The sequence below is a fragment of the Clavelina lepadiformis genome, unplaced genomic scaffold (genome assembly GCF_947623445.1).
Source record: "Clavelina lepadiformis unplaced genomic scaffold, kaClaLepa1.1 scaffold_281, whole genome shotgun sequence".
Lineage (NCBI taxonomy): Eukaryota > Metazoa > Chordata > Ascidiacea > Aplousobranchia > Clavelinidae > Clavelina > Clavelina lepadiformis.
This window is the reverse complement of record NW_027508220.1, coordinates 1-24886: the sequence shown is the minus strand read 5'-3', so window position 1 is coordinate 24886 and position 24886 is coordinate 1. Positions and strand designations below refer to the sequence as shown.

General features: G+C 35.6%; 3 protein-coding genes and 1 long non-coding RNA gene across 13 annotated transcripts; 2 read left to right on the top strand and 2 right to left on the bottom strand.

Annotated features, from left to right (window-relative positions):
* Positions 1–139: 139 nt before the first annotated feature.
* LOC143472233 (folylpolyglutamate synthase, mitochondrial-like) lies at positions 140–1968 on the bottom strand. Its single transcript, XM_076969946.1, has one exon. The coding sequence runs from the start codon at positions 1790–1792 to the stop codon at positions 215–217; it is 1578 nt and encodes a 525-aa protein (XP_076826061.1). The 5' UTR covers positions 1793–1968; the 3' UTR covers positions 140–214.
* Positions 1969–2266: 298 nt separating this feature from the next.
* On the top strand, positions 2267–11217 carry LOC143472235 (uncharacterized). 4 transcript variants are annotated; one of them, XM_076969948.1, is made up of 11 exons: positions 2267–4899; positions 5130–5334; positions 5460–6778; positions 6961–7069; positions 7166–7392; positions 7471–7608; positions 7693–7881; positions 8046–8188; positions 8303–8405; positions 8700–8783; positions 8993–9174. In XM_076969948.1, the coding sequence occupies exons 4-11, from the start codon at positions 6967–6969 to the stop codon at positions 9041–9043; spliced, it is 1038 nt and encodes a 345-aa protein (XP_076826063.1). In that variant the 5' UTR covers positions 2267–4899; positions 5130–5334; positions 5460–6778; positions 6961–6966; the 3' UTR covers positions 9044–9174. The 4 variants fall into 4 exon arrangements, with proteins under 4 accessions (XP_076826063.1, XP_076826062.1, XP_076826064.1 ...); XM_076969947.1 differs by having other exon boundaries at positions 2269–4899; positions 5460–5712; XM_076969949.1 differs by having other exon boundaries at positions 2279–4899; positions 5460–5712; positions 7693–7863.
* Positions 11218–14603: 3386 nt separating this feature from the next.
* On the bottom strand, positions 14604–22734 carry LOC143472236 (uncharacterized). 7 transcript variants are annotated; one of them, XM_076969952.1, is made up of 7 exons: positions 18340–19728; positions 17932–18061; positions 16441–16610; positions 16215–16365; positions 15899–15970; positions 15538–15706; positions 14604–15440 (listed from the first exon to the last, which is right to left on the bottom strand). In XM_076969952.1, the coding sequence occupies exons 5-7, from the start codon at positions 15930–15932 to the stop codon at positions 15329–15331; spliced, it is 315 nt and encodes a 104-aa protein (XP_076826067.1). In that variant the 5' UTR covers positions 15933–15970; positions 16215–16365; positions 16441–16610; positions 17932–18061; positions 18340–19728; the 3' UTR covers positions 14604–15328. The 7 variants fall into 6 exon arrangements, with proteins under 7 accessions (XP_076826072.1, XP_076826069.1, XP_076826070.1 ...); XM_076969957.1 differs by lacking the exon at positions 18340–19728 and adding an exon at positions 22508–22734; XM_076969954.1 differs by lacking the exon at positions 18340–19728 and adding an exon at positions 19735–22501.
* A 1421-nt stretch (positions 22735–24155) lies between these two features.
* LOC143472232 (uncharacterized) lies at positions 24156–24740 on the top strand (the record flags this gene model as incomplete). The annotated part of the gene is made up of 2 exons (XR_013119619.1): positions 24156–24418; positions 24662–24740. It is a non-coding gene; the product is annotated as an uncharacterized LOC143472232 (long non-coding RNA).
* Between the last annotated feature and the right edge of the window lie 146 nt (positions 24741–24886).

Sequence of the window (24886 nt, the reverse complement as noted above, 5' to 3'; positions counted from 1 at the left end):
TATCATTCATGATAGCCAAAATGTAACAAATATGTACAATCTATACCACATAACAACATAAATAACAGCCAATATGCTCCAGTCGCAAGTGTATGAAAGTAAGCCAATCTATCAGAAAATTTTCTACATTGATTTGGAGTACAATTTAGGAAAAATAGTGAATAAAACAAATTGCATAGAAATGAGAAGTTTAGAATTTACACAAACGTTTTGTTTAGTTATTAATATCAGGTTGAAGGATTCGTAAGTATCCTCCAATTAAATGTAAACTACCAGTGACTAGTACTTGCAAATGTGTCTGAGCACACCCAAGCGAAGACGTTGGGTATTCAACCATCATTTCTAGAGAACGTCTGAAAAGTTTATCATCACGTTTCTCTGCCAACCAGCAGACAGCATCAGCAATAGCTGGAAATGTGTTAGTGCAACACCTTTCCATGGGGTAATTCTGTGCAGAACAGAGCTCTAACCAATCATCGCGGTTAGCTAAAACTCTAATAAGCCGATCTTCTACAGGATTCTTGAAGTTTGTTTGATCATTAAAATCAGAAGAGATCAATGTCGCTATGTTGGATGTGAAGATGGCATGCTTGAAGTTACATGGCAGCAATACAGAAAGAAGATTGTAGGCATCTCTTTCATTTGTAACATTAAAAGCGAGAACTCTATCGCATGTTTTGTTTAATTCCATTTGCTCATTTGTGGAAGCTTCTGTGAACCATTTCACCGCACAACCTAGACTTCTCATTGTGTGTGCTCCATCCATGTAAAATGTAATATTATTAAATTTTAAAATTTGAGCCCTACCGTTCCACTGACAACTGGCTAGTCCTTGGATGAAGGCTGTGTTTAAGGAAAATGGTTGACACATTCCTGAACTTACATTTTTAAATGAATTTAACCATGCGTTTGCAAGTTGTAATGCCAGCGATGCGTTCAATTTTTGGTGTTCGCCAGACAATCCAAGTTTCGGTATATCTGCACAAACGTAGTCAGTAAAATCAGGAGTAACATTTAACTTAGTTCCTAATTCTTGGGCCCTTTGAACTAGAACATCCATGCCTTCTTTTGGCTGTGGCACTGTAAAAGCTGGCACACCTTTCTTAAAAATTCCAGCCTTCTGCCAAGCAATTGAAGAAAGGGTGTTTCCTAACATTGTAGTGTGATCAATACCAAGTGAGGAAACACCACATACAACTGGATTTTCTATAACATTGGTGCAGTCAAACGCTCCACCGATTCCAACCTCCATAATAGTGGCAGTGATATTTTCATGTTTGAATACATAATAAGCCATAACTGTTAAGAAGTAAAAATAGGATGGAATTTTTACTTCGTAGGAGTCTTTGGTTCTATCCAAATGTTCATATACCTCCCAGAAATACTTTGTGAATAGCTGAGTTGATATTGGTTTTCCGTTTATTCGAATTCTCTCCCTTACTTCAAGAAGATGTGGTGAACTGTAAAATCCAGTTCGCATGCCATGATGCCTTAAAATACTTTCAACAAATGCACATGTCGAACCCTTCCCTTTGGTACCACTGACATGTATCACATTCAATTTTTTAAGATCAGTTTGAGAAACTTCCACTCGCTGTAAGAACTGTCTCATTACCGTTAGACCCAAACCGTCTAGTTTTTCTTGTCTTGACAACATTTTATTGCATTGAAGCTGATTTAATTCCTTAACCGCTTGTTCATATTTGTAGTCATAAACTGCCATCTTGTGCAAGCTTCTCCAACCCAACTTACATCGCCCAACCATGCAACGAACTGAGAACCTTACAGCCATCCCTCTCGTTTAAATAGGTTGGCACCGTCTTACGTAATAATAGAACAAAATAAATGTTGATTTTGGATCATTCATCCGTGCGCGCGAATTTTCGTTTAAGTATGTCTGGACTCGCTAGCAAATTTGTTTATCCGGTATCTGTCTGTATTCTAAAATCAAGGAAATGTCTACAACCATGTCGAGCCTGTTGCGCATGCTTTTTCTCATTTTTCCCGCATGGTGTCAATAAATTGTTTTTATTGCAGTAAAACAAATTCGTCGCATCACATCCGGTGGAACGGTGGAAGTATCAAATTTCTTACAATGTAACCAAAAGTTGTTATAATGTTTGTAATAAACACGGATTTTGTTTGTTATATGCATAACAACAGTAATAGCTCGTTAACGTTGATTTAATAAATATTTTTCTCTTTTACTCAAATTTGTGCCACAATTTTCTCTCTGACATTTCTATTTCATTTGTTATACCACCCCATTCGTCAAGGATTAGCCCATAGGAAAGGGAAAAAGGAATGCACGGATTACCCATTCGTATGGGCTAAAAAGAATATTTCCATCTCTTAAAATAATTGTTGTAAGGCTAATCGTGTTCGAATGAGGTAATCCATTTGGTCACGTCACATTGCTGGTAGCTGTGTAGAAAACAGACAGCATACGTGAATTTACAGTGACTTCATTGCATCTACAGTGTAATAAATAGTGTCATCCCGCATATAAGCTAGGGTGCTTGGCCTACATAGGCCTAAAACAATTGGCGGTAGTTGAAATACAGGACCCTGTATTGGCCTATAGCCTACCTAATGTCCTTTGTAATGAAATGACTTATGCCTACAGATTATATAGGTATATATAGTCTAGGCCTATATAGTCAAGGCCTATAGTACAGGCTACCAGTATTCCAGTACTGCACCGACACACTAAAATGCTTGCAAGAAGGCCTATAACTAACTTTGAAACACACTTCAGTAGAATATTAAATATTGCATCTATCATGATGATTGTCAGCTAGTGGTGGTAAGCATCCCGGACTGCTGAGTAATTGAGTTTGCAGCTTTTGTCCCCATCATTAAGTATGAACATTCACCGAAAGCTGTCAAGCCCAATATGCGACATTAACGTTTATGAAAAACAATATTGGGTGCTTCCGTGCCTAACTTTGCAATTTGGGTGACATCTATCTCACCGACTGCCAGTTACCCATTGTGGAATGCGTGGCAACTACACAATCAAGGTTTTTGAAGACTATGCTTGCTGCACCTGAATATTTCACATGTAGACACTACCTCTTGCAAACACAGGCCACAGTTTCTAGATTTTGCCAACCAAATTGCAAAGTGCACCCCACCCCACCCCTACTCATCCTCCACCTAGTCATTCTAGTTTCAGCCATCTTGCACTTCTAAGATCTCGTTGAAAGGTGCAATGATTTTCAGTGTGGTCAGATTCTAAATTCATAAAAAAACTACAACCGTACATGCCTAGTCGGTTACAGCTTACGCTATTTGTATTTTGCTAGTCTTCTTCAGCAGCCGGCGGCTCTTGAAATAAATACTTATTTCACTAGGTGCCAGTTGCCGAAGTAAGAAAATACAAATATGAAAAATGGCAGTTTGGCTAGTCTGTCACGTGGAAGGTTTGCTTCTCAGTATTTACGGTTCACAGTTGGGTAGTTGTGAATATAACATTGATTGCATGCATTGTAATTTTTCAACTTAACGGTTACAGCGTTAGACAGAATAATCAACTTTTTCGTTACAGAATCACAACCTTTATCTTTGCGCAGCGTGACTAGAGTTTAGTAACTGAACTTGTTTTTGTCTAAGTTTCAACTTTTTTATTTGAATTTTTTATATTGTATTTCTCGAATTTGAAACTGTAGAGTGAATTTGAAATAGCTAACCACGAGCGGTAGCAAGCTGAGCCAGATGCTTTAACTGCTACATCTTTGAGCTGGCATTTTGTGCAGGAGCTAATTTATAAGTACTAACTGTTTGAAAATCAAGGTCTTCCACACATCATACAGACTTTTGTTACCGGCACAGGATTTCAAGGGCTAGATTAAACATCATGGGTCAGCAGGTTGAGCTCCTGTGAGTCTTGCATAGTTCATTCTCCAGGCCCTGTGTACCCAATTGTAATGAAATGAACCTTGTAAATATTTGCTGGTTACCGTAGTAGAAAGTGTGGTGTAAGACTTAACTTACCTTAAATTGCTTAAATTTAATTTAAAATGTTAGAATTCCATGTTACTTACTTCATAAGCAGATAAAATTTTACTCAATTTTTATTATATATTGTTGGTCTACATGAGCAGATCTTAACCAATGGGCTATTACTAACCTATGCAATCCTTTTATGAACAGAAATTATTTTCACGAAAAAGTTTTCTTGTTTATGAGTATATATTGTAGGCTACTGCCACTGGCTAAACAGACCCAAAAAGATGTGGATGACTCACATCTCACTGATTAGAACTTTCAAGTATTAAATATATTGCTGAGCTATGTATACCTTGTGTTTGTGACATATATCATATCAAATTGTCTGGGCAAGCAAGTCGCTGCAATGGTATGCAGGTATCATAAACAATAGACTACACTATGGTATGTACCTCCATGTTAATGCCTTGTTTATTCGTATCACCGGTAAGTTTGGTAATTTATACATACAGTACTTGAAAAACTCGCTAATATAGTTACATTAAATAATAATTATAATCTGCAACACTGTATTGTAAATTATGAATCATGACATAGGATCATAATTTTTTCTTAACTGAGACGGCTATTGAGACCAGGTATTCTCAACTTTTGTGCAATCATATGCAGTATATTTTATATATACATTTAAATGTATTCTTTTTAGCTTTATTTTCAGATATAGGCTTCCCAGCTGATTCAAATTACACTACAAAATCTAACTGAGTTAGTAGTGATCTAACTTTGAAATGAATATTGCACACTCTTACATAACCCCTCCCTCTTTGTAGGATTGAATTTATTGTTGTTATTGTTAGACAAAAATATCTATAGGACAAGAATTTGCCTGTATGTTTACTGCAAATGGAAACTTGACCTAGGTGTCAAGACATGGGAAAATTAAAAGGAGTAAGTACGTTTACTATATTTTACTATGTTTTTTACGTTTTTTATCTAACGTCTGTTTAAATGGGATAGCTAATAAGATAGTAATTGGTTTCTTTTCATACCAATTTCAAGCGTTAATACCAAGAATTTGTTAATATAAATCAGGGTAGTCCTGTTATTTTTTCTGCATGGGGCAGCAATAATAGTGGTTAGAGTAATGAATATATTGATATATCTTTTCCATTGCATAGGGAATTACAAAAGCTAAGTTTCGATATTGGGTAAAAGAACCCAAAAAAAGAAAACGACCCGTTTCCCTCTTTGGCAAAACATTTGGTCCAGCGTTGAAACCCAATGCAAACAGTCACATAGTTACAAGAGGTTCTGTGGAAGGTGATCTAACTGCTACAAATCCTGAAATACCAAGCACTAATAATGTTAACAGTTCTTGTGGAGGTGAATGAAAGAAATAATATAAGGAGATTTACAATATATTTCACATTTTTATGCTATATTTTTTCTGAAAATAATCACTTAACATTCATATTGAATACTGCATTTTAATTTTCATGTTATCACAGAGTTGGAAGAAAATTTAAATTACAAAATCAGAAGAGAGAAGCTGTCTTCAGATTGGCGATTAGTTGAAGAAAAATCAAGTTTAAGTTGTCCATAACCCTCTATTCTCCTGAGCGACGCACTTGCTGTGTATGCTTTGAAGAAGTTGCCAACATAATTTGTTGTGGAGATTGTGGGCCAAATGTATATTACTGTCGTTAGTGCTGGGATAACTGTCATTCTTTTGTTTGGTATCATTTGCCAGACATATGGATGGTAATTAATAATTATATACAAATATCTTTATTTTTGTAAAGGTTATTCACAAAAAGACCACTCATTTATCTGGATATAAAAGGCCATTAATGTTTATTAATTTGTCTGTTGATAATCAACAATAATTATTTCAAATGTATATATATAATAAGTTAAATACATTCGTCTACATAAAATAATTTATCATACCTTTAATTAATTATCACAAGAAAAAGTTGTCACTGGCAGAATATTAGAGGAAAAGAAACAGTAGCTTACATTTCTTTAAACTGGTCTAGACAACAATGTCATAGTTGCTTTTTGTGCAGTAGAATGTAAAAACTGTTTGCGTTAATACTGTAAACCAAATATCTTTGCAATTATTCCTACATTTTTACCGGAATGTATCGAATAATGTTGAACTTAGATCTCTGTTTACAATATTGTTGAAAACATTTTCACAGCTGAGAAATACAAAATGTGTCAAAAATGTATCTGAAGTATAAAAAGTAAAAGACAATGCTGGTGCCATATGTATGACACATTTTATTTCATGGCCTTCAAAAGATTCCCCTCCAACACATTTTTCAAAGCCCTTCCATTATACCACTACTACTTACTAATAACACTTTTTTAAATGCTCAAACATCTCCAGGTCTCTGCCAAATCAGTAATAGCAAGACTGGCAGCTGGAGAATGATGTTTGTGCTTGTTCTTTTTTTAGCTGTAAGTTGTTTCAAATCGCTCAATGTCATCAATTATCAATGATAGGCAGTTATTCAGACAAATCTGGAACAAAAAATTCTGTGCAACAAAATGAAGCATCCAGGCATGATGAAATTATAGAATTAAAGTGGTGAAGGAGATTTTAAGTTAAGCATATATTTAGGGAAAACGTGTTGCAGTTCTTCGTTAAAGTTTAGCTGCTTCTGCTCACAATGTATCACAGAAGACAGTTGGAGTAAGATAAGGTTGTAAATGAAATTTTGAGACAGCCTAAATATTTCAGTGTAGAAGCCATGTTACACGAAACCAAAAAAAATGTGTTGTTGTGGTATTTGACCACATAGGAAAACAAAATTAAGCGGTAAGCTTCTACCCATGTTAAAATCGTTGATTAAAATAGACTTAGTTTTTTTATAGAACTATTCCTGTATTTCTTGTGTATGTACCAATATCACTTAGTTAAAATATCCAAACATTCTCTTGCAATTTTAGTCAACATATTACTTGTAACACATTGTTAATGGTATTATTTACACTTTACAGGGTAACATGTTTTGCAAAATGGTCACTCCGGTACGACTTTTGAAGAGATTTGATGGTCATGAATGTCAGTCAGGTTACACTCGACACATTACAGTGGTTGATTACAAAGGTATAATTTTTTTTATTCCTTTACATTTATTATAAATCATCTCTGCCATTCTTTCATCCATTGTTTTCTTGTTCATTGGCAAAGTTTGCATTTTAGGTTTTGAAAATGTGGTTTCTGTACAATTTTGCTATTGTGAGAGTGAGCCTGAAACTCTGTTAAGATTAAATCTGTGGACCTGTTCGCCCAAAAAGCCTAAACTAGCAGTATCCATTGACCTATTGAAATACTTTCGAGCCTTGTGTCTCGAAAAACATCTTTCCACTGAAGGATTTTGCCATGCTCTTGAAAATAGAATTTTGCGAGTACCTGGATATACAGCAGGGGTTAGCACTTTTTAGTGTTTTGTATTTCTAAGAAAATCCGAAACAACTTGTGGATGTTTCTTGTTTTTTTTGTTTTAGGTAAAGTCTTTGTCAAGAGTTTTGCTACAAGAAGTGGTTGAGGCATATAGACACCATGTCTATAAGCTGCAACATCTGCATGGTTTGGTCTCTTCTGATGATATAGATACGGGTACCCTGTGTCCAGCATGTGAAGGGGTAAAGCTAAGAAGTGTGATTGAAAATTCCCAGGCCTCTGTGATCGAGTGTAAATGCTTGGCTTTAACTGCGTTTTGTTGGTAGAATCCTGAAGGTATGCGGACATATTGCTTAGATGCAAATTTTGGTTTGGTGAGAAGAATTTTGTCCGGGAGTAAAAGCTGTGATCCTCACCACAAACAATCTTTTTTTTTAAACCAAAACGAAGTCGACAGCTTTGTAGACACCTATGATGAAAACAAATATGGCTCGGCTGTAAGTTATTTCTTAACGGTATGTACCAAAATGCATTAAAAATATTAAATCAAGTACATAACTTCAACAATTGATTTCCAATCATATTGTTATGGTCCTATTATACATTTCAAGGAATTTCATGCATATTTATAAGAATAAATTCTGCATACTTATGCATTAATTAGAATCATTATTTTTAGTCCAAAAATTGCAATGACTTTCAAGCAGGCAGCATCATTAGATCGAAATCTAAAAGCAGTAAACTGGCTATCAAAGGTGTATTTGGTGTTTGTTGTAAACATGAGTTTCCGACAATGTTTTTTGACTTAAAACATGGTGAAAGGTAAAGTGTACATTCTTGCTTTAGTTGTTTTGTGGAAGGTGTATTACTACGGTATATGTAGTATTTGTGTATTAGTATTTGTAAACAATGTTTTTAAAACTGATTCTGTTGCAGGCTAGCATATGCAGTTTTAGCTATTGAAAAACTTCTGGAAAGAAACGAAAATAAAATAAGAGTTTTCTATGACATAGCTTGCAAACTGAAAGGTCATCTTCAGGTATACCTTTAAGAATTTACACGTGATATTGTGTTAGTATGGCAACATTGATATACGTTTAAATTATAGGTATACAACCCATTTTTCGAAACATATTTTATTTGTAAGCAATCTACTCCTGGGTCATTGATTGCATGTCATTAGTGTTCTTAATGTTAGTGCATACTGCAGACGATGCTGTATGTGCAAGTTAGTTAATCATTTTTGCTTACATAAAATACTGCATTTATGTTTAAATAATAATTAAGATTTTGTGATTTTCTTTCTGGATTCCAATATGATTTCATTATTTAGGTCCGAAAAAACTTTGCAATTCTTAATAAAATAACATTTGCAGTACCTGTTTTTCATTCATATGGCCATATTTTCTCTTGTCAGGTAAACATGATATTTTATACCTATATATTGTACAACTGTTAGGTCAAAGTCTTTTAGTTTTATTACACTGAGCACAAGAAATTCACCGAAAATATTAAGGTCTAATTTTGAAAAACTTGTTGTCTGTATGACAAAATCTTTATATAAGGATGTATTCAAGTGTAATGAGATAATTATCTCTCAGTTTTTTTGTTCTGTTTAAAATTTAGAAACAATTCAACCCGAGGTTCCTGGATGGGGTTTGGACTTACGGATGGTGAAACTGTGGAGCGATTATGGGCATACCTTCGTGGATTTAACAAAATCTCAAAAGAGATGAAACCGGAACATCGTACTGATTTGCTTACCGGTGGCTTGATTCATTATGGGCGCAAGATCAAAAAAAATTTGGGTAAGCCTTGTTTGTGATTTGGTCCAGATTGACTTAAGATATCTTCACACAATTAAATAAACTTGCATGATTTAGGTTTTCTTTTTCTTCAGCTTTCAAACATGCACTGAATAACTAAAATAAATATGACAAGCTTTAAGCTCTGTTTCAAAGGTTGTACATTGATGAACAAGCTGAAGAGAGCTAGCTGCAAAATGGAATTGGCCAAGAGTGAATTAGAAGCTATGGCAGCTTCTTACCCTGGTGGTATATATGATTATGTGTCTTTGTATATTTGTATTTGTATCATCTATTTGAATTATTATATTCCTTGTTATTTATTTTCAGAAATGAGAGTATAACATTATACAATAAACCTTACAGGAACATTAACACAACATCAATTAAAAGCAATAGCTCTGCAACCAGAGCCGTGTTCTTCTGCAGAAATGGCATCTTTTTCTTGGGTAGAAGAATACTCACTTAAACTTCAAGAATACTATTGGTTGAAGTGAGTTGACTAAATGTTTTCTGAATGATACATTTTTCAATACAATTTTATGGTGTATAAAATTCATGCTAGTTACTGTTTGTGGGTTGTATTGCAAAAGTGAAAATTGCGAAACTGTTGAACATACAAATTTAAGTACTGAATCCTTTAGGAATAGAATTTTGTATAATTGTATAGGAAACTATATAATTTTGTTAATTTGTAGAGAAGACGTTGAAGATTTGACAAAGGAAATAACGTCTGAAATACTTTTTGGAAAAGTTGACCAAATTGCTAAGTAAGCTGAAGGACATATCAATGTTAAATTGAGTTACTACAATAATTCCCCAGACATAAACGAATATTGTTACTTCCCACTGCTGCAACATCAGAAACCATTAGAAAAGCTTATAAAACAGTAACAACAGTGTATCCGCCAAAATTACTGTGATAAAGTTAAAACCCACACAATGATGGTGAAAATACAGTATATGGGAGTTCAATTGCCAAGAGTATTGTTTGCCAGGACATGATATATGCTTTCTTCATCGATGTATTGCATGTTCTTCTATTTTACATATTGTATGCGTTGTTTTGTAGACTTGACAGTCATCTTTCCAAAGTTGAAGTAGAAAACGGTATATTGATTCGTTGGGATGTAAAAGATGATATGATGCTTAAATATTTGTCAAGTGCTGTGAAGAAAAAAAGAGCAGAAATTTTGGAGAACATTTATAAATTAAATATCGAAAAATTTTTTTATCTACTTTGATTCAAAAATACCCAGGTAATTTGTGCATGCACTATGCATGGGGTTACATTATCGATAAAGCTACTGTTCTGTTATTTTCAAGTTTGTACATGATGATTTTTCAGCTGGTCAAACAATTGTTCAACGACTAGTGCGAAGCATCAGGAAGGTTAACAACAACATTCGTCATCAGATTACTATGTATAATAAATACCAGAATGTTCCACAAAATGAAATGAAAAGCATAACTTTTGAAATGGTTGTCGGGTCTGGGCCAGTTCAAAACGTACCTGGTTTTATTGAAAAAAAAATCAAGGAACAACATTGCATTCGGGAAAGGTGCAAAGAAGAAATGTGTCATTTAAAAGAAGATATGACAAGTGTGATGAACTTCTATCAAAAGCAAATAAACATAGTGTCTAATCTTGTAGAAGGCTGTGAGGTTGTGGAACCATATGTGGTTACCCATCAGTTGCAAGCAGAGATCGAACTTCTTTCTTTCATAAATGACATTAAGGGCACAGTACCTTTTCAAGCAAATACACCTCTGCTCAATGAGAAGCTAGGCACTTACGATATGGCAAAATTGGACCCAATGGAGAAAGAAGATGATGAAAGTGAATCACCAATAAATTTATCTGAGCTTCAACACATTTTAACTGAATTTGGCTCGGAAAGCGAAGGTTCAGATAACGAAGATGAAGCTTAAACTAATTAGTTTTAACCCGTGTCCTTGAGTCAGTTATGCCACAAAATTACGTTTAACTGCATTTGTTTCCATTTTTTTGTACGCATTTCAGTTATTAAACGTTCATTACATATATATGCTTGCCATATGTTTGTTTTGCCTCAGAAACGTTTCCTAGGCAGTAGGCAGTCTATCAAATATTTCGCCTTTAATCGTCGGAAAGGAAGAGTACGATGATTGCAAAAAGGAGCAATGCACGTCGACCTAAAACGTGGAAAGACCTTGACCCTTTGTGGTGCTATAACGGTGAAAGGTTAACGACGGCTACCCAACACACCAAGCGTTTCACGGTGATACTGTACCAAATAAGATTTTAGGAAACTTACAGAACGTGCTCGTTGTTGATAGGCACATGGACGGTTAAAACAGAACTCGGTTATAAGAAACAGCATTTTAGGGATTAAGACCCCGCTTCTGTTGCCAGAACACATCAAACCCTCAGAATTCAAGCATTCTCCAATTTCGATGAAACTGTCCAGTAAATGAGCATGCAAAATTTAGTACACTCTGTATTTTGTCACTCTTTCGCTGTAAGCTTACTTGTTTAACTTTCAATTATAAACGTGCGTGGGATCAACAAACTTCTTATTAGTCTATACTTTTGCTGGCCAAAGCAACAATGTTATCGGTATAACTTTTTTTAATTAAATACAGGCTAAAGCTTATAATAATTGGCGTTGATTTCTTTAATGAATGAAAAATGCACAGTTGTTCTTAAAACAGTCCGCACAAAAAATGAATTTCTTTTTTAAATTGTTGCGATTAACCATGCCTAATTTGTTTATTCAATATCTCAATGCTGTTTTATTCTCTTAGAGCTACAATCATGGAAAATTTTCATTTCCGTGTCAAAATCTTCACCTAGTAAATAACAAAAAAAGTAGTATTTGTCGTCGTGTGATCCAGTTGTTATTCAGCCCATCAAGCTGAATGGAAAAGAGTGGAAGCACAGGAGGTTGGATGCCGGCAACTTGCTGACCGCAAGGAAGAGAAGGTTTTCCAATGATGTGGGACCCAGACATCCAGTACGTTAAACACCGTAGTATGCAAAATACCGTTTATGACAATGTGTACTTGGTGGTTGTGTGATGCGACACCAGACACAAGTGCAGTAAGCTACTCAGCGATGGAATAAAGTAAAACCATCGCTTTTTTACGGAGAGTAGCAGCCTAGTGCCCGAGCAAAAGTTATCATTTGTCTTTTCAAGGCGATCCGGGATATTCGTTTCTTGCGTAGTGACTCAAGTTGTCGACAAAACGTGAGCCAACTGTTCGAGTTCGACAAAACGTGAGCGAACTGTTATTCCGACTTATTTGGGAACTGGACAGAAGAGCGCGTAGATGTTTAAGAAGGAGTGCCATCGATCCTTGTGGGATCCCGTCTTTAAGGCGTCATAGCTTGTTTCGCTTATTGTGACCTGGGGTGAAGATACTTCTCCGTTTGTAAACTAGCTCCATGGTTATACGGATTATGTACCTGTTTTGTCTGGGAGTAGACGCAGCGGCTTGCAGGCAAAGCTTCGGTGCCATACTGTATCATAGGCAGCTGTAAGTTTATGAAGTACAGCACCAGCCTTTTTGTTAATCCCGAAGCTTTTCGCGATGTTCTGGGTCATAAGGGTGACCTGGAATTCAGCCAGGGGAGAAGTTGTCGATTATGGGTTCGACGCAGGGGTAGACCAAGCGTTTGCGGACTTTCAAGAGGACACACAAAAGAGATAGGGGCAACAACTCTTCGGGCCCTAAATCACGATGATAAAAGCTCTTGAAATTTTGTGACCCAGAACCTTGCTTGGCTTTGTTTGATGGAGCACAGCAGCGAAGTCATTTTGAGAGAAATGGCCAGAGATGTTTTCGCCATCAGGGGTTTCTAACCTCTAAAGGTCAGACACTTCTTTTCCAACAAGTTTGGTCCCTCTTTTCGTGTATTCCGTATTCATTCAGTTGTGTGGCGAATGTGTTGGATGAGAAAAAGCGCGGGCGTATTGAGTAAGCTGACCGGCCAGCGAAATTGTTCAAGACACTGTGAGCAGTATTGATAGTATTGAGTTTATAGATCTGTCCACAGCGCTAGCTTCTTGGGATTGGGTCTCTGCAAGACCGAAGGGGCTGCTTTACTAGAAGCGGTAGATCTACAGCAGGGGTCGGCAACCTTTTTGAGCCGCGGGCCAATTTGATAAAATAAAATATACTGGCGGGCCGTAACTGCCGGGACAGCTTTTCTGAAACGCGAATATCTTACCCTTAAATCAGGGGTCGGCAACCTTTTGCTAGTCACGGGCCAAATGTCGAGCGTACAACTCTTTGGCGGGCCGGAATTTTCATTAATACTATAATTGCTAAATGCTAACACTACAGTTTGAAACTCAATAAGACACGGCGGGCCGTATTCTTATGATAACTAATTAATATGTCTCGGGCCGGACGATTTCGCATGGCGGGCCGGATCCGGCCCGCGGGCCGTAGGTTGCCGACCCCTGATCTACAGCGTCAAGACAAAAGAACGGTGGTAAAGGACGTGATGTGGTGTGTCACTAAGTTTTAAAGTTGTAATTGCTGAAGCGATGCAATAAATAATAACAATAGGTTGTAAGTCTTGCCAAGGTTTCTCTTTTGATATTTTATCAAAATACAGATTTAATAAAAAAAAACTAACCATTTGAGAAAATTTTCTTTTCGTTAATCTTATTCATAATTTTAATAGTTGGCAAAAAAATCTAAAAATGCGTTTTATTGATCTTGTTTTACCATGTGAACCCGAAAGAGGATCAAAATGTCATACAACAAAAAGGTTATAGCCTAGGCTACTTTTATAAACGCATGTTGAGTGTTAATAAGCATTTCAAATTCCGACATGATATTGTTGGAGATATTTATGACAGACTTGAATTTGATAGCCTTGTAGCGATTGAGCTCGCCTACCTCTTCAATAATATCATGTCATAATATCATGTCATAATATCATATCATACGATAGAAGAGATTATTACGATGAAATGTGTTCGACCCACACGTCAATAAGAGATAAGAGCTTTCAACTTATATTGCATAGAATTTTCATTGTTAGGTTGCGTCCTTTTTAAAGTGGTTAATTTAACCTTCCTAAAAAGGTGTAAGTAACATTTCGAAGTTAACATCACGATCTTCTGTTTTTAATGTGGCCACATCAAAATTAGCATGCGACCAACTTATCAAAGAAACCTCTTATCATGTTATGTCCATTTGTATTCGTCACGTCATTGACTTTTAACGTAATCGCAAGTGTGACTCGTTTAGGCTACATATCAAAGTTTTGCACATATTGCAACTACTTTTTAGTGAAAGTGTCACGAAAAGTGATATTGAACCCCCATATTACTATGGAATTTTGTTAAATTAAGTTAAACGTTAATGTTAAATTAAGCCTTAATAGAAAATCAATGTACCAAAATACAGCAGTGAGTCATTATCACTAAAAATGCTTTGATTCAGCACAGTATATTTTCCGAAAGCGCAGTCAAAAAGTGAAAAGCAAAATTACGAAAATATTGAAGACGGTGAAATAAGTAAAAAAACAACAAACAATTTTAACGAATGTTAACTTTATACAATGACGAAAATGCGGACATAAATAAAGGATGAGGTGCTAAAATGGAATGAATGATCGCAGCTTACGTTAATAATAAAAGGCTGTAAAAGAGGCACACTACAAATCTAACTGCACAAATAAGGAAAATTAACGAAAAGTAACTATCCGCTCACCAATACGTGTGTGATATAATTATATACTGTACAGTATATTAGCACAATAGGTTGGTCAGAAGAAATCATTGCACCGTTGTACGGCAATGTAAAAATAACAAACATTACGAAAACGAAACTGGCAAATTATGTACCGTATTTTACGGACCATAAGGCGCACCGGGCTATACGGCGCATTGTCAATAAATTGCTTTGATTAGTTTTTTGTTCATACATAAGGCGTATCGGACTATAAGGGCATATGGCTATAAGGCGCATGTGTTACCGTATAAAGCTCATTAAAATACGTTGTGAGCATGCGCATACGCATTATGATCCATACATTAGGCGCACCGGCTTATAAGGCGCACGATCAATCTATGAGGAGAAAAAAGGATTTAAAGTGCGCCTTATGGTCCGTAAAATACGGTAATTTTTACTCGTTATACATATAACACTGAACAAATTACCAATCTACTGTTCTATGTGTTGGTTCAATAAAGTGCAAATGTTCCTCATTTTCACATTCTTCCGTTGTCACCAAAAGAACTAAATTTTTTTCTGCCAGCTCCAAATTGCTATAAAGAGCAACAAGTATAACAGAAAGCGCACAGCGTAAAATTTGTAATGTAATCCTTTTATGCATGCAAAGATTACAGAAATCCCATCACTTACCCCCTTTTCATAATTATAATATTTTCTTGCTCATCTATAATTTTCTGGCAATCGACTGGACCATAACTGCCGGGATTTCGAAAGGGGATTCCACAAGGCATTCCAGTGATGCTGAACTCGTTAATTTTAGCATACAGCATACGTCCATTGGATTTGTGCATTGTCTCACCTGTAAAGCACCAGAGCAAAGATACCAAGGCATGCACAAACACAACTTAATATAATTAAGATGAAACAATTAGCATCAATTCTATTGTATTACATTCTATTGCTTGGAAAAATACGCAACACTAATAATAAACGTTTTTATTTCACACCGTTAGGCTAAAGAAAGACAATTTGTTGGCATAAAAAGACTTACAATATTTCTTATTAAAAAATTTTCGAACTTTCATTTGCAATTCGGTGTTTTTTTGTCTTCAAGTACTGCAAGCTGTATACAAATATATACCATACGTTACTTCTAATGAAAATTTTTTCATACTTTCTGATTAACATGCTTAATAATGACACTAATATCATTCAGGTTCATATACAAAAAAAATCTTCAATGAGTTAAAGTTAAAAAATAAGTGCTATAACAGTTCCTTTTAATATATGCTTGCAGTAAATGTAACTGTAGTTAATCATGTTCTTGCAAATGTTTAGAAATATCACAGTAAATTACATAAAATTACCTTTTCCGCAATGTAATATCTCAATAAAGCCACTTTGAACACTTGGCTCCAAGAAATATGGCCTTACATCCCTGCTTCCAAATGCATTGAATGTATCGTTAACAAATGCCATTCCACCAACGGCCACACCAATTTCTTCAAGTTTACCACACTAAAACAGGATCAAGTTACCTTTGTTTCGTGTACAGCACGGTTACACCATAGTATAATATGAACAGCAACATACAGCTTGAATTATTGGAGCAATGGCATTTTGTCTAAGTTTGGTTTTCATGTTTCCATCCATTTCATTTGGTGGCATGGAACTTTCAGAATTGAAGGTCTTTGCTTTCTCTTTCCAAACTTGTTTCGTTTGCTTCGGAAGTTCTCTCCACCTGCTACCCCAGAGTTTGAAATCTTGAAAAACAGCAATTAAAAATTAGTACAAAACATTTGAAAGCTTTATAAAAAAATTAACATAAATTGAAAGTAAGAAACACTGAAAATAGGCAAGACCTTACTTCATGCAAAACACTTTGATAACTTGTCTAAACTAGTACTTTCATTGTTCAGCTGTTAACATAGTGAAACCTTCATTTATGTAAATTTGCAAGTTGAGTAGAAGCTTACACCTCTTAAGATTTAACAGCGTCAATCAATGTTAACATCTTCAGTATCTAATTCTAAGGCTTTCTAATAACCAACATAACAGTAAACACATTTTTGGAAGTTCATTACACACGTATCATGTGAGGTCACAAATAGCATGCACTTCAAGTCATGCATCATTCATTATGTATCATGCTCTTCACTAATCCAACTAACACTGTGACACAAGTTTCACAATCAAACCGAGAAAAAAAAATTACTACATGCAAATTTAGTAATGAACACAGTAAGCATGAAATCAATGAATGCAATTTATCAGGTGAAAAACAATGAAAATTATTTTGAGTGAGAACTACATTTGTGCATTTAACGACATAATGCTAATGACTCAATGAAGCAAGCGATCAATTAAGCAAACCAACCAGAATATCAGACCTTGTACATATCTTAAATGAAACACATGTGATGCTGTCTAGAAGCTTCTCCCTTGAAAATTTTGGAAAAAATCATGCAACTGTATTAAAAATAACAATATTCTGTTTCTTAATGGAAGAACAAAATAGATTGTAGCCTGTGAATCTTCGTTTTCGAAAAGGTTTAACTTTTTGAACCCTTGGCCTTATTGATGCATTGTAATTGTAAATCCAACGCTAAAACACAGCAGTTGTCAAAACGCTAGTAAACAAGCGGCAAAAGTATTTAGTAGTGGCAGTTTAACATACCATCATACAAGAGATCTGAGAAAGGGACAAACTTTAATCATTTTGTAAGATCATGCAATAAACATGCAATAACTACTTTAAGTTGGAGAGTTGTCCCGGACAAGGAACGGAGCCTTTGATTATAAATCGTGTCTGGTTTACGCTTTTTTCTCAGCCAACAAGATTATTTTGGCGAAGACAACTGTTGCAATCTTTGAACTTAAAGTACGTAATGGCATCTTTCAACCAGAGTTCTATCATAATAGCCTACTTCGAGCGGAAATTACAGCATAGAGTTACAGTAATGAACTGTAACTTGTTTGTAAAGCAGGGAGTGCAGTTCTACAGCTTGCGGTAATACTGAAAGAGCTGATAACTACAGCAAGTATGAATTATGGCAAATAAAACTTTAATCTACGATGAATCACCTTGATTTGGTTTTTACTTAAACCAGTATTAATGGTTGCTTCATTGAGGTGCTCTGACTTTGCAGTTCTCATACCTTTTGTTTCCCACAAAGATATAAGCATATCCCGCTGGCTTTGTGAAATGTCCTTACTGAACAATGCAAATCAAATTATTAATAAGTGAGACACAAAAATATTTTTTTTAAATTGAAAACACAGGTTGTCTGTATCTACACGAAATATCTTACGTCCATCTGGACGGCAATTTAGAATAGCGTTTTATTAACACTTTTAGTGACTTATATGCAAATGAACAGAGTGACATGAAAAAAATGCCATACTAACAATTACTTATTTATGACCAAAGATCGAATTAAATATACAACAGATATATACATATAAGTTAGCTATTATACATGAAGAACTAACCGAGTTCTTCTAGTGCTTGCCATGTTACTCAGAAAAGAGCAAATAGTACGACAAAATTTTAACAATTTTACAAAAATTAAAACATGCAATAAACTAAACTGTTTGGATAAAAATTAGTTTTGTAAGAAGTAATCACCACTCAATATGAATTAAGAATAGAACATACACACATAAAGATAGTCATCCTAATAAATAATATAACTTAGGGCACATGTTGCAATAAAAGCAAACGCTCAACACTAAAGTCTTACAGATGTCAAAAATTTACTGTGCACAGATATGATTTTCTTGGTGCTTGGTAATCAACAGTAAGCGCATGTTTCAACTTCAACTCCTTTTCAAATCATAAAGGCTTCAAAGATTATCAAGAAGTTTGGCCAACCCTTTTATGTATATGGTACACATAAGTCTTTTCCTACAGCACTATAGTATTACAATATCACAATGTTCTTTTGGCTAATAGCTTATATGCACATACTTTGATGTGAATTAAACACTTAATCTGTGAGGTCATTGTCTGTCTCAGCACAACCAAGTTATGGGCATTGATGCTATAAAAATGTAAAAATATAAGCGATAGTAGCTGTGACATGAAATGACAAATGTTCCAAATCAATTTACTTGATATTTGTTTGTAATAAGCGATTGTTTTTCGGAGTAAATAGCCATTTATCTGCACAACTTCTTTGACCAGCTTTTTGTTTAAATAGGCCATTCTTGAATGCAGTTGAGAATAAATTGCCAGCATTACTGTTCAAAGTGGATGGCTTTTAAGAGGTGGCAAGTTGTATTTAATCGGGGCTTTTATCAAGCAATAAGCATGGATGTTTTAACAAAAATCCATTATATCATATATATTGTAGTAACCGGTGTCCTTCAAAAACTTTGCTAATCGTAACTTTCTTAATTGAAATGTTTGGTCTGAAAAGCATACAAAGTAGGTGGCTTCAGGAAGAAATTGAGTTTTATTTTGAAAACAGTACACCAAAATGAAGTGCTGTTTTCAATCCTCGCAGAAAAGCAATCGTTTAGACAACAACAACCTTTTATTTGTGGTAATTTTGATGGCAGCCACTTGAGATGGTTGCTTTCGCATGGACTAAGATTCAAATCAAGAGCACTAGAGCTAAAGTACACATTTCAGTAATAACTCTAAACATTCTCTTGGAAAGGTAGAACAAATCTTACTGACACTTTTTAGTCGGAGGTAGTGGTATATTTTGAAATAATTTGAAGAATATGTAAAACAGATAATAAAAAAGTCAAGACAGGCTTCAGAATTTCATGGTCCCAAACTAGGGTAAAGTTGGTACAACAACAACAACAAAGGTCAGTAAAGGGGTACACATGAAAAAACGTTTCCAAATTAAACAACTTCATGCATTATGTATTTACTTCCAAGTGAAGTTTCTCCCAAAATAGCCAAGTTTCAGTCATTCACAATGTGCATCAAACAGAAGATTTCAGCTGGCAAACAATGTTTGGTGGTGGATAATGTTGCATTCCAAACAAATTAAAAAATTTAAATAGTTTTAATTTAAGAATTTAAAATACGAAATCAAATCAAAATATTTTACTGTTGACAATAATTATTACCATCAAAAAAACTCTGCATAATCTAACAAAACCTTCTTTTGTCTTAAGTTAAAAAGCAATGAAGCACATTCAAAAGTAATCAATTTCGCTAAGCGCAGCATCTTACATCGATCAGCAGAAAAATTCTCGGACAGCAGTTTTTGCCACAGCGTGTGCTCTGACTTACTCTGACTGCTGGTTGGTCACTATGTTTTGTTGTCTCTCTTTAAATTATTTTCTCCTAATCTCACTTGATGCCACTACTAACAGCATGATCTGCATATCAACAAGCACTTCCCAGATGTCTGCGTTGATGCCTGTCCTTTTTGGGTACGTTTGAAAACATCCCTGATGTGTAGTGCGGTACGAACTACATAGTATCGCTTAGTGGCTTGTTTACCATAGGTCTTGAAGTATATCAGCATTCTTGCTGTGACTCACATGACTGAGTAAGCGCAAACAATGTCAACAGAGCAAGTTATGTATGCTGAGCGAGTCCCCAGCAGATATGGACCTTGCCTCATGACACATGACTGTGATAATGACGGCATCTTTGCCAATAGACTAATTGTTCTTAATGAATCGAGATAAATAATTATAATTAATTACCCATCACAGTTGAGCCAAGTGGTGAGTGAACTTAAATAACGACCCACCAAGAGATCGGGTACTCGGCCAAAAATTGGGAAACAGTGAGCTGACCCTTGGCCAATGCATATATCCAAAATTGGAGAATAAAGCTAACAATGAGTGTTAGCATCCATTTACCCTAACACCAAGGTAGAAACAAGTGAGCTTAAAGCTAACATCAACAGCTCACCTTGTGACACCTTGCAGAAAATTTAAATCTTTGGTAAAAAAATGACTAATGGGCATTGGGCACCAAATCTACACTGTTATAGTAAACAGCATCCTGTGACTGGATGTAGACCTATAGAACCCCACAGCATGACAATTTTTCTGTTTTTGTGAGCATTGAACCTGCTGGGCTTCAGTGCGATAGAGTCACTCCTTACCTTGCACATTATGAAGCGGAGCCACTCTGATTGCTCCTCCCGAAACTATTTGCCTCAGCAAAAAAGCAAGCCGGATAAATAAAATCAAGATACCCATTGCTCACTGGCTCTACACTGCTAAGGATGGCGTGGGGGAACTTAATTGCCTGCTATCTGGAGATGGTTGTTTCTGCTCAACCCTGTAAAAATAGGGAATGGCAAACATTGTAACTTGTGAACGTAGCACTAAGAAGATTGCAAAATAAAGATTACAACATATCCAGCTATTGTATCCCTACGTTCCCCATGGAATACATAGTCATCAATTTTTGGATGCATTACCCAGTAGTTACTTGACTCAAGCTCAAACATCTAGTTTGTGTTGCCAAATAACATCTTGCTCAGAGGAAGCAGGCTGATGGTAAAACAGGGATATTTTTACACAAGACATTTATTTTCTAGAGGCCGTTTATTATCACTTTTAATTTGTAATAATCTGCAAACTCATGAATGCATATAATCGACTAATAGCACTCTTTGAGAACGATTGAAACCTTCGTTTGTCGAAAGTCAAGACAAATTAAATGATTGCCTTTTGCTTATGATCTGCATATCAGATGGATTTCCTTTTTGGAATACTACAATGTTAAGTTGCTCTTTCACTCCACTCAGGATTTCGAAGTTCTCTGACAATCACACAAGATCACTGTACTCTGCAAGCTCGTTATGTAAGAAAGCAGCAATGTTGAGTAGTAGCCAGCTTTGTAGCCGAATGGTTAGAGCTGGCAATTAGGCAGTGTTCACTACCCAGTAGCACTACCATTGTTATGCCCTTGGGGTATTACCAATGCTTGCTCCAGTTCAGTGCTTCTGGTAAACATACCTAAATTCAAGCAATAAAAAACATATGTGTATCATTCCGAACTTGCTTAAGAGCTAGCCAGATAAGTGGGGCTGGAGCAATTAAAGATTACCACAAAGGTTAATGGAAGCGAACTAAATTGACATATGAAGTTATACTTCTATCCTAGCCGCCAAATAAAGAAAATCATGTTGATTGCTGTGAAACGCTTTGACCTTATGCCACAGCAGTGGTATGCCACGTGTATATAATTGATGCAATCACACCAGCTTGAAGGCAAAACTATTTCAACCTGATGCTGAATAAAAGCACCATGCAATTACCACAATTCAATTTAATACATTGCATGAGCACTGCAAACCCGAAAAAGTGACTTTTGGCTACTAGAGTACCGGTCTATCGTTGGCTGGATTGCCAGTTCAAACACCATTGTGCATTGCACTGTGCAACAATTAAGCAGTCTTTAGAACTTGCTTGGATTCTACATTCAGTAAGTAAGCATACAGCTATTCCAGTGCCTAGAAGCCCGAGGTAGATAACCTATATCTTGTCTACGAAACAGGACCAATTAAGCAGCGTTAATGCCAGACACACCAAACGCATGAAAGAACTGAAATCGAAAACTAGGCTATTTTGTTCATTTCAGCCTTTTCAGATTTTTAGTGAGATCCGTTTATAGTTTGTGCAAGGCATTCCAACGTGCATCAATCACTATACAAACCTTATCCATACATACCGGTATAGATCTCAGTAGTCTACAACAGTAGCCTAAGCCATCAAATCGTACCGTACGATGACCAGCCACAGCAGTTCGACTGGATTACTTATTCGACCTATCGCTCGGTTGGATTACTCATACCAACACGATTAGCCTTACAACAATTATTTTAAGAGATGGAAATATTCTTTTTAGCCCATACGAATGGGTAATCCGTGCATTCCTTTTTCCCTTTCCTATGGGCTAATCCTTGACGAAGCGGGTGGTTATACACTACACTTCATCTTTTTGTTCAGTTGAAACTCATCAATAGTTTTTATTTGAGAGAATTTACTTGGTCATGTGTGTATTTTTATCAGTGACAAAGAAAAGTTTACTTGCAGCATTATTATTTTTTTCGTTGTATGCCAAATTGGTTAAAAAAAAGAAAAACTTTTTCTTTCTTCGAAAAGCATGCAAAATATTTGGCCACTTGGAGCATTAGAGACAATGATGTTGCTATGTTTGTACAACTGTTTCTAGCTGTTTTGGATTGTTCTTTTGGCAAATGTGGAAGTTTTAGTTTTGCTGTCTTAATTAATTTATTTCGACTTAAAAAATTAAAAACTAACTTACTTCCACTTTAATTTATTGGCTGATTACAGTTTAATGAAGTTCGCTTTTAGTTGTATAGTAATTATTCAGAATCCACAGTAGAATTGCTATGATGTGCGCATGCTCGATGCTGTCATGGACGAAACTCATGAACCCATCCACGCCGATGTACTGATTTTACTTAAAAGAAAAACTTGGTTGTTTATACACCAATTCATATAAAAAATTAATTTTGCTTGCATGTGGAAAACTGCATGTCATAATGCCAAAGTTCTTGTCTCTGACCACGCAATTCCTTTATCCAAAACTGCCATACTTTTTTCTAGCCTCAGCTTTCAAGGTCGTGGTCATGCAGTCATGAAAGGGCAGAAAGGTTAGACCTTGAAAAGTATAGGACTGGCCCATACCTCGAAAATATACCCAAGTTTATCATGACACAGAGCACTTGACAAATTTACTATTCATAAACATAGTGGTAAGTGTGGCACCTGCACACACGATGTTCATCAAGTGCACATCAAACTTTTTTGTCTGTAGTCTATACGCTGATTTATAATGAATAAAAAAAGAATTGAAGCTTCAGTGCAAACCATCACGCTTAAATTTGTGTCTTTGTTCTCTTCGAAAACGGCTCTACTTTCCAGTCGGGCTCATAAATAAAAGAATTCATGTTATATTTAATTTGTAGCATCAAAGTATTAAGCAATGGGTAGAACATATGCTTTGTATAAGTTTATTTTAAATGAGCTATCACATTTAAACATCAGATAAAAGTTTTGATTTGGGATATTGCTTTTTTAACTTTTTATTTTAAACCCTCTAGTCTAAAAAGTAGCCGACATATACTGTTACTTGTTGTTACGGGTCATTTCCTTCATAATCACCCAGTTAGGTACTGTAACCAGTCACTGTAGTGGCTGCATCACTGTAAAGTATTGGCCTACATCTTGTACCTTAAGTCTGTACCTCAGCTATTTAACCCACAATTTTTGCCAGTGAAACAGGCATAGATGCCGCCCATATAAAACTGTAAGTTTTAAAAATCATTATTAATATTCTTGCAGGTTTGAGATTACAAGCTACTTATCTGGTGTAACTAAAAGACCAAGCAAAATGTGTCCCTTTCATGGTCATTTTTCTTGAAAGTCATTACAAAAGGGTCTGCTTCCATCTATTCTGAAGTGCTATTTACCAAAAATGCCTGATGGGCAAGGACTTATTACTGATGTTGTGAAGTATGAGTCGCAACCTCTATTAAAAAGAAGAAGTTGTGAACTGGTCAACACACCCTCACCATGTGTAAAGAAGGCTCTTTTTCATTTGGAAAGATTGAAGGTAAAATAACTGTAATGCTGCAATAAAGAGTAAAAAAATTTAAGAATTTGATTGATAAGTGGTACATACCGAATTAATTTTAAGTTCTAAAATGATAAAATTTAACTGAGATATGAAGTAAGCAGCCAGAATGATTATAAATTTGGTGAGCTGCCGTTTCGTTTCGATCTAGGAACATTCTCAATGCTGATCTAAGGTACTTCATTAGTTGGCACTTTTAACATATTTGTCTTCTGCTTATAGGGACTCATGAGAAATGCTGGAAGCGGTGAACCAGAGCAAATTGTTTCATATCATGAGCACATCGAAAACCCCGAAAATGGTAATAGGTTGTGGTGATGATTTCAGAATATTTTCCCTCCAATTGAGGAAAATATTTGTGCGACTTAAATTTAGTGATGCTTCTGCATTGTGTAAACCCTAGTTACTAGGATTGTTTGTTTGTTTTTCCGATTGCTGAATTTTTGT

Excerpts from the sequence above, each read along its gene's own strand:
- LOC143472233 (XM_076969946.1), bottom strand. The coding sequence starts at position 1,792 with ATGGCTGTAAGGTTCTCAGTTCGTTGCATGGTTGGGCGATGTAAGTTG.
- LOC143472235 (XM_076969947.1), top strand. Across the intron at positions 7,070-7,165 it reads TACAGTGGTTGATTACAAAG|GTTTTGAAAATGTGGTTTCT; the intron begins GTATAATTTTTT and ends TTTGCATTTTAG. Across the intron at positions 7,393-7,470 it reads TACCTGGATATACAGCAGGG|GTAAAGTCTTTGTCAAGAGT; the intron begins GTTAGCACTTTT and ends TTTTTGTTTTAG.
- LOC143472236 (XM_076969957.1), bottom strand. The coding sequence starts at position 15,932 with ATGAAAGTTCGAAAATTTTTTAATAAGAAATATT. Across the intron at positions 15,707-15,898 it reads ATTTTTTAATAAGAAATATT|GTGAGACAATGCACAAATCC; the intron begins GTAAGTCTTTTT and ends GGTGCTTTACAG. Across the intron at positions 15,441-15,537 it reads ATTATAATTATGAAAAGGGG|CAATTTGGAGCTGGCAGAAA; the intron begins GTAAGTGATGGG and ends TGCTCTTTATAG.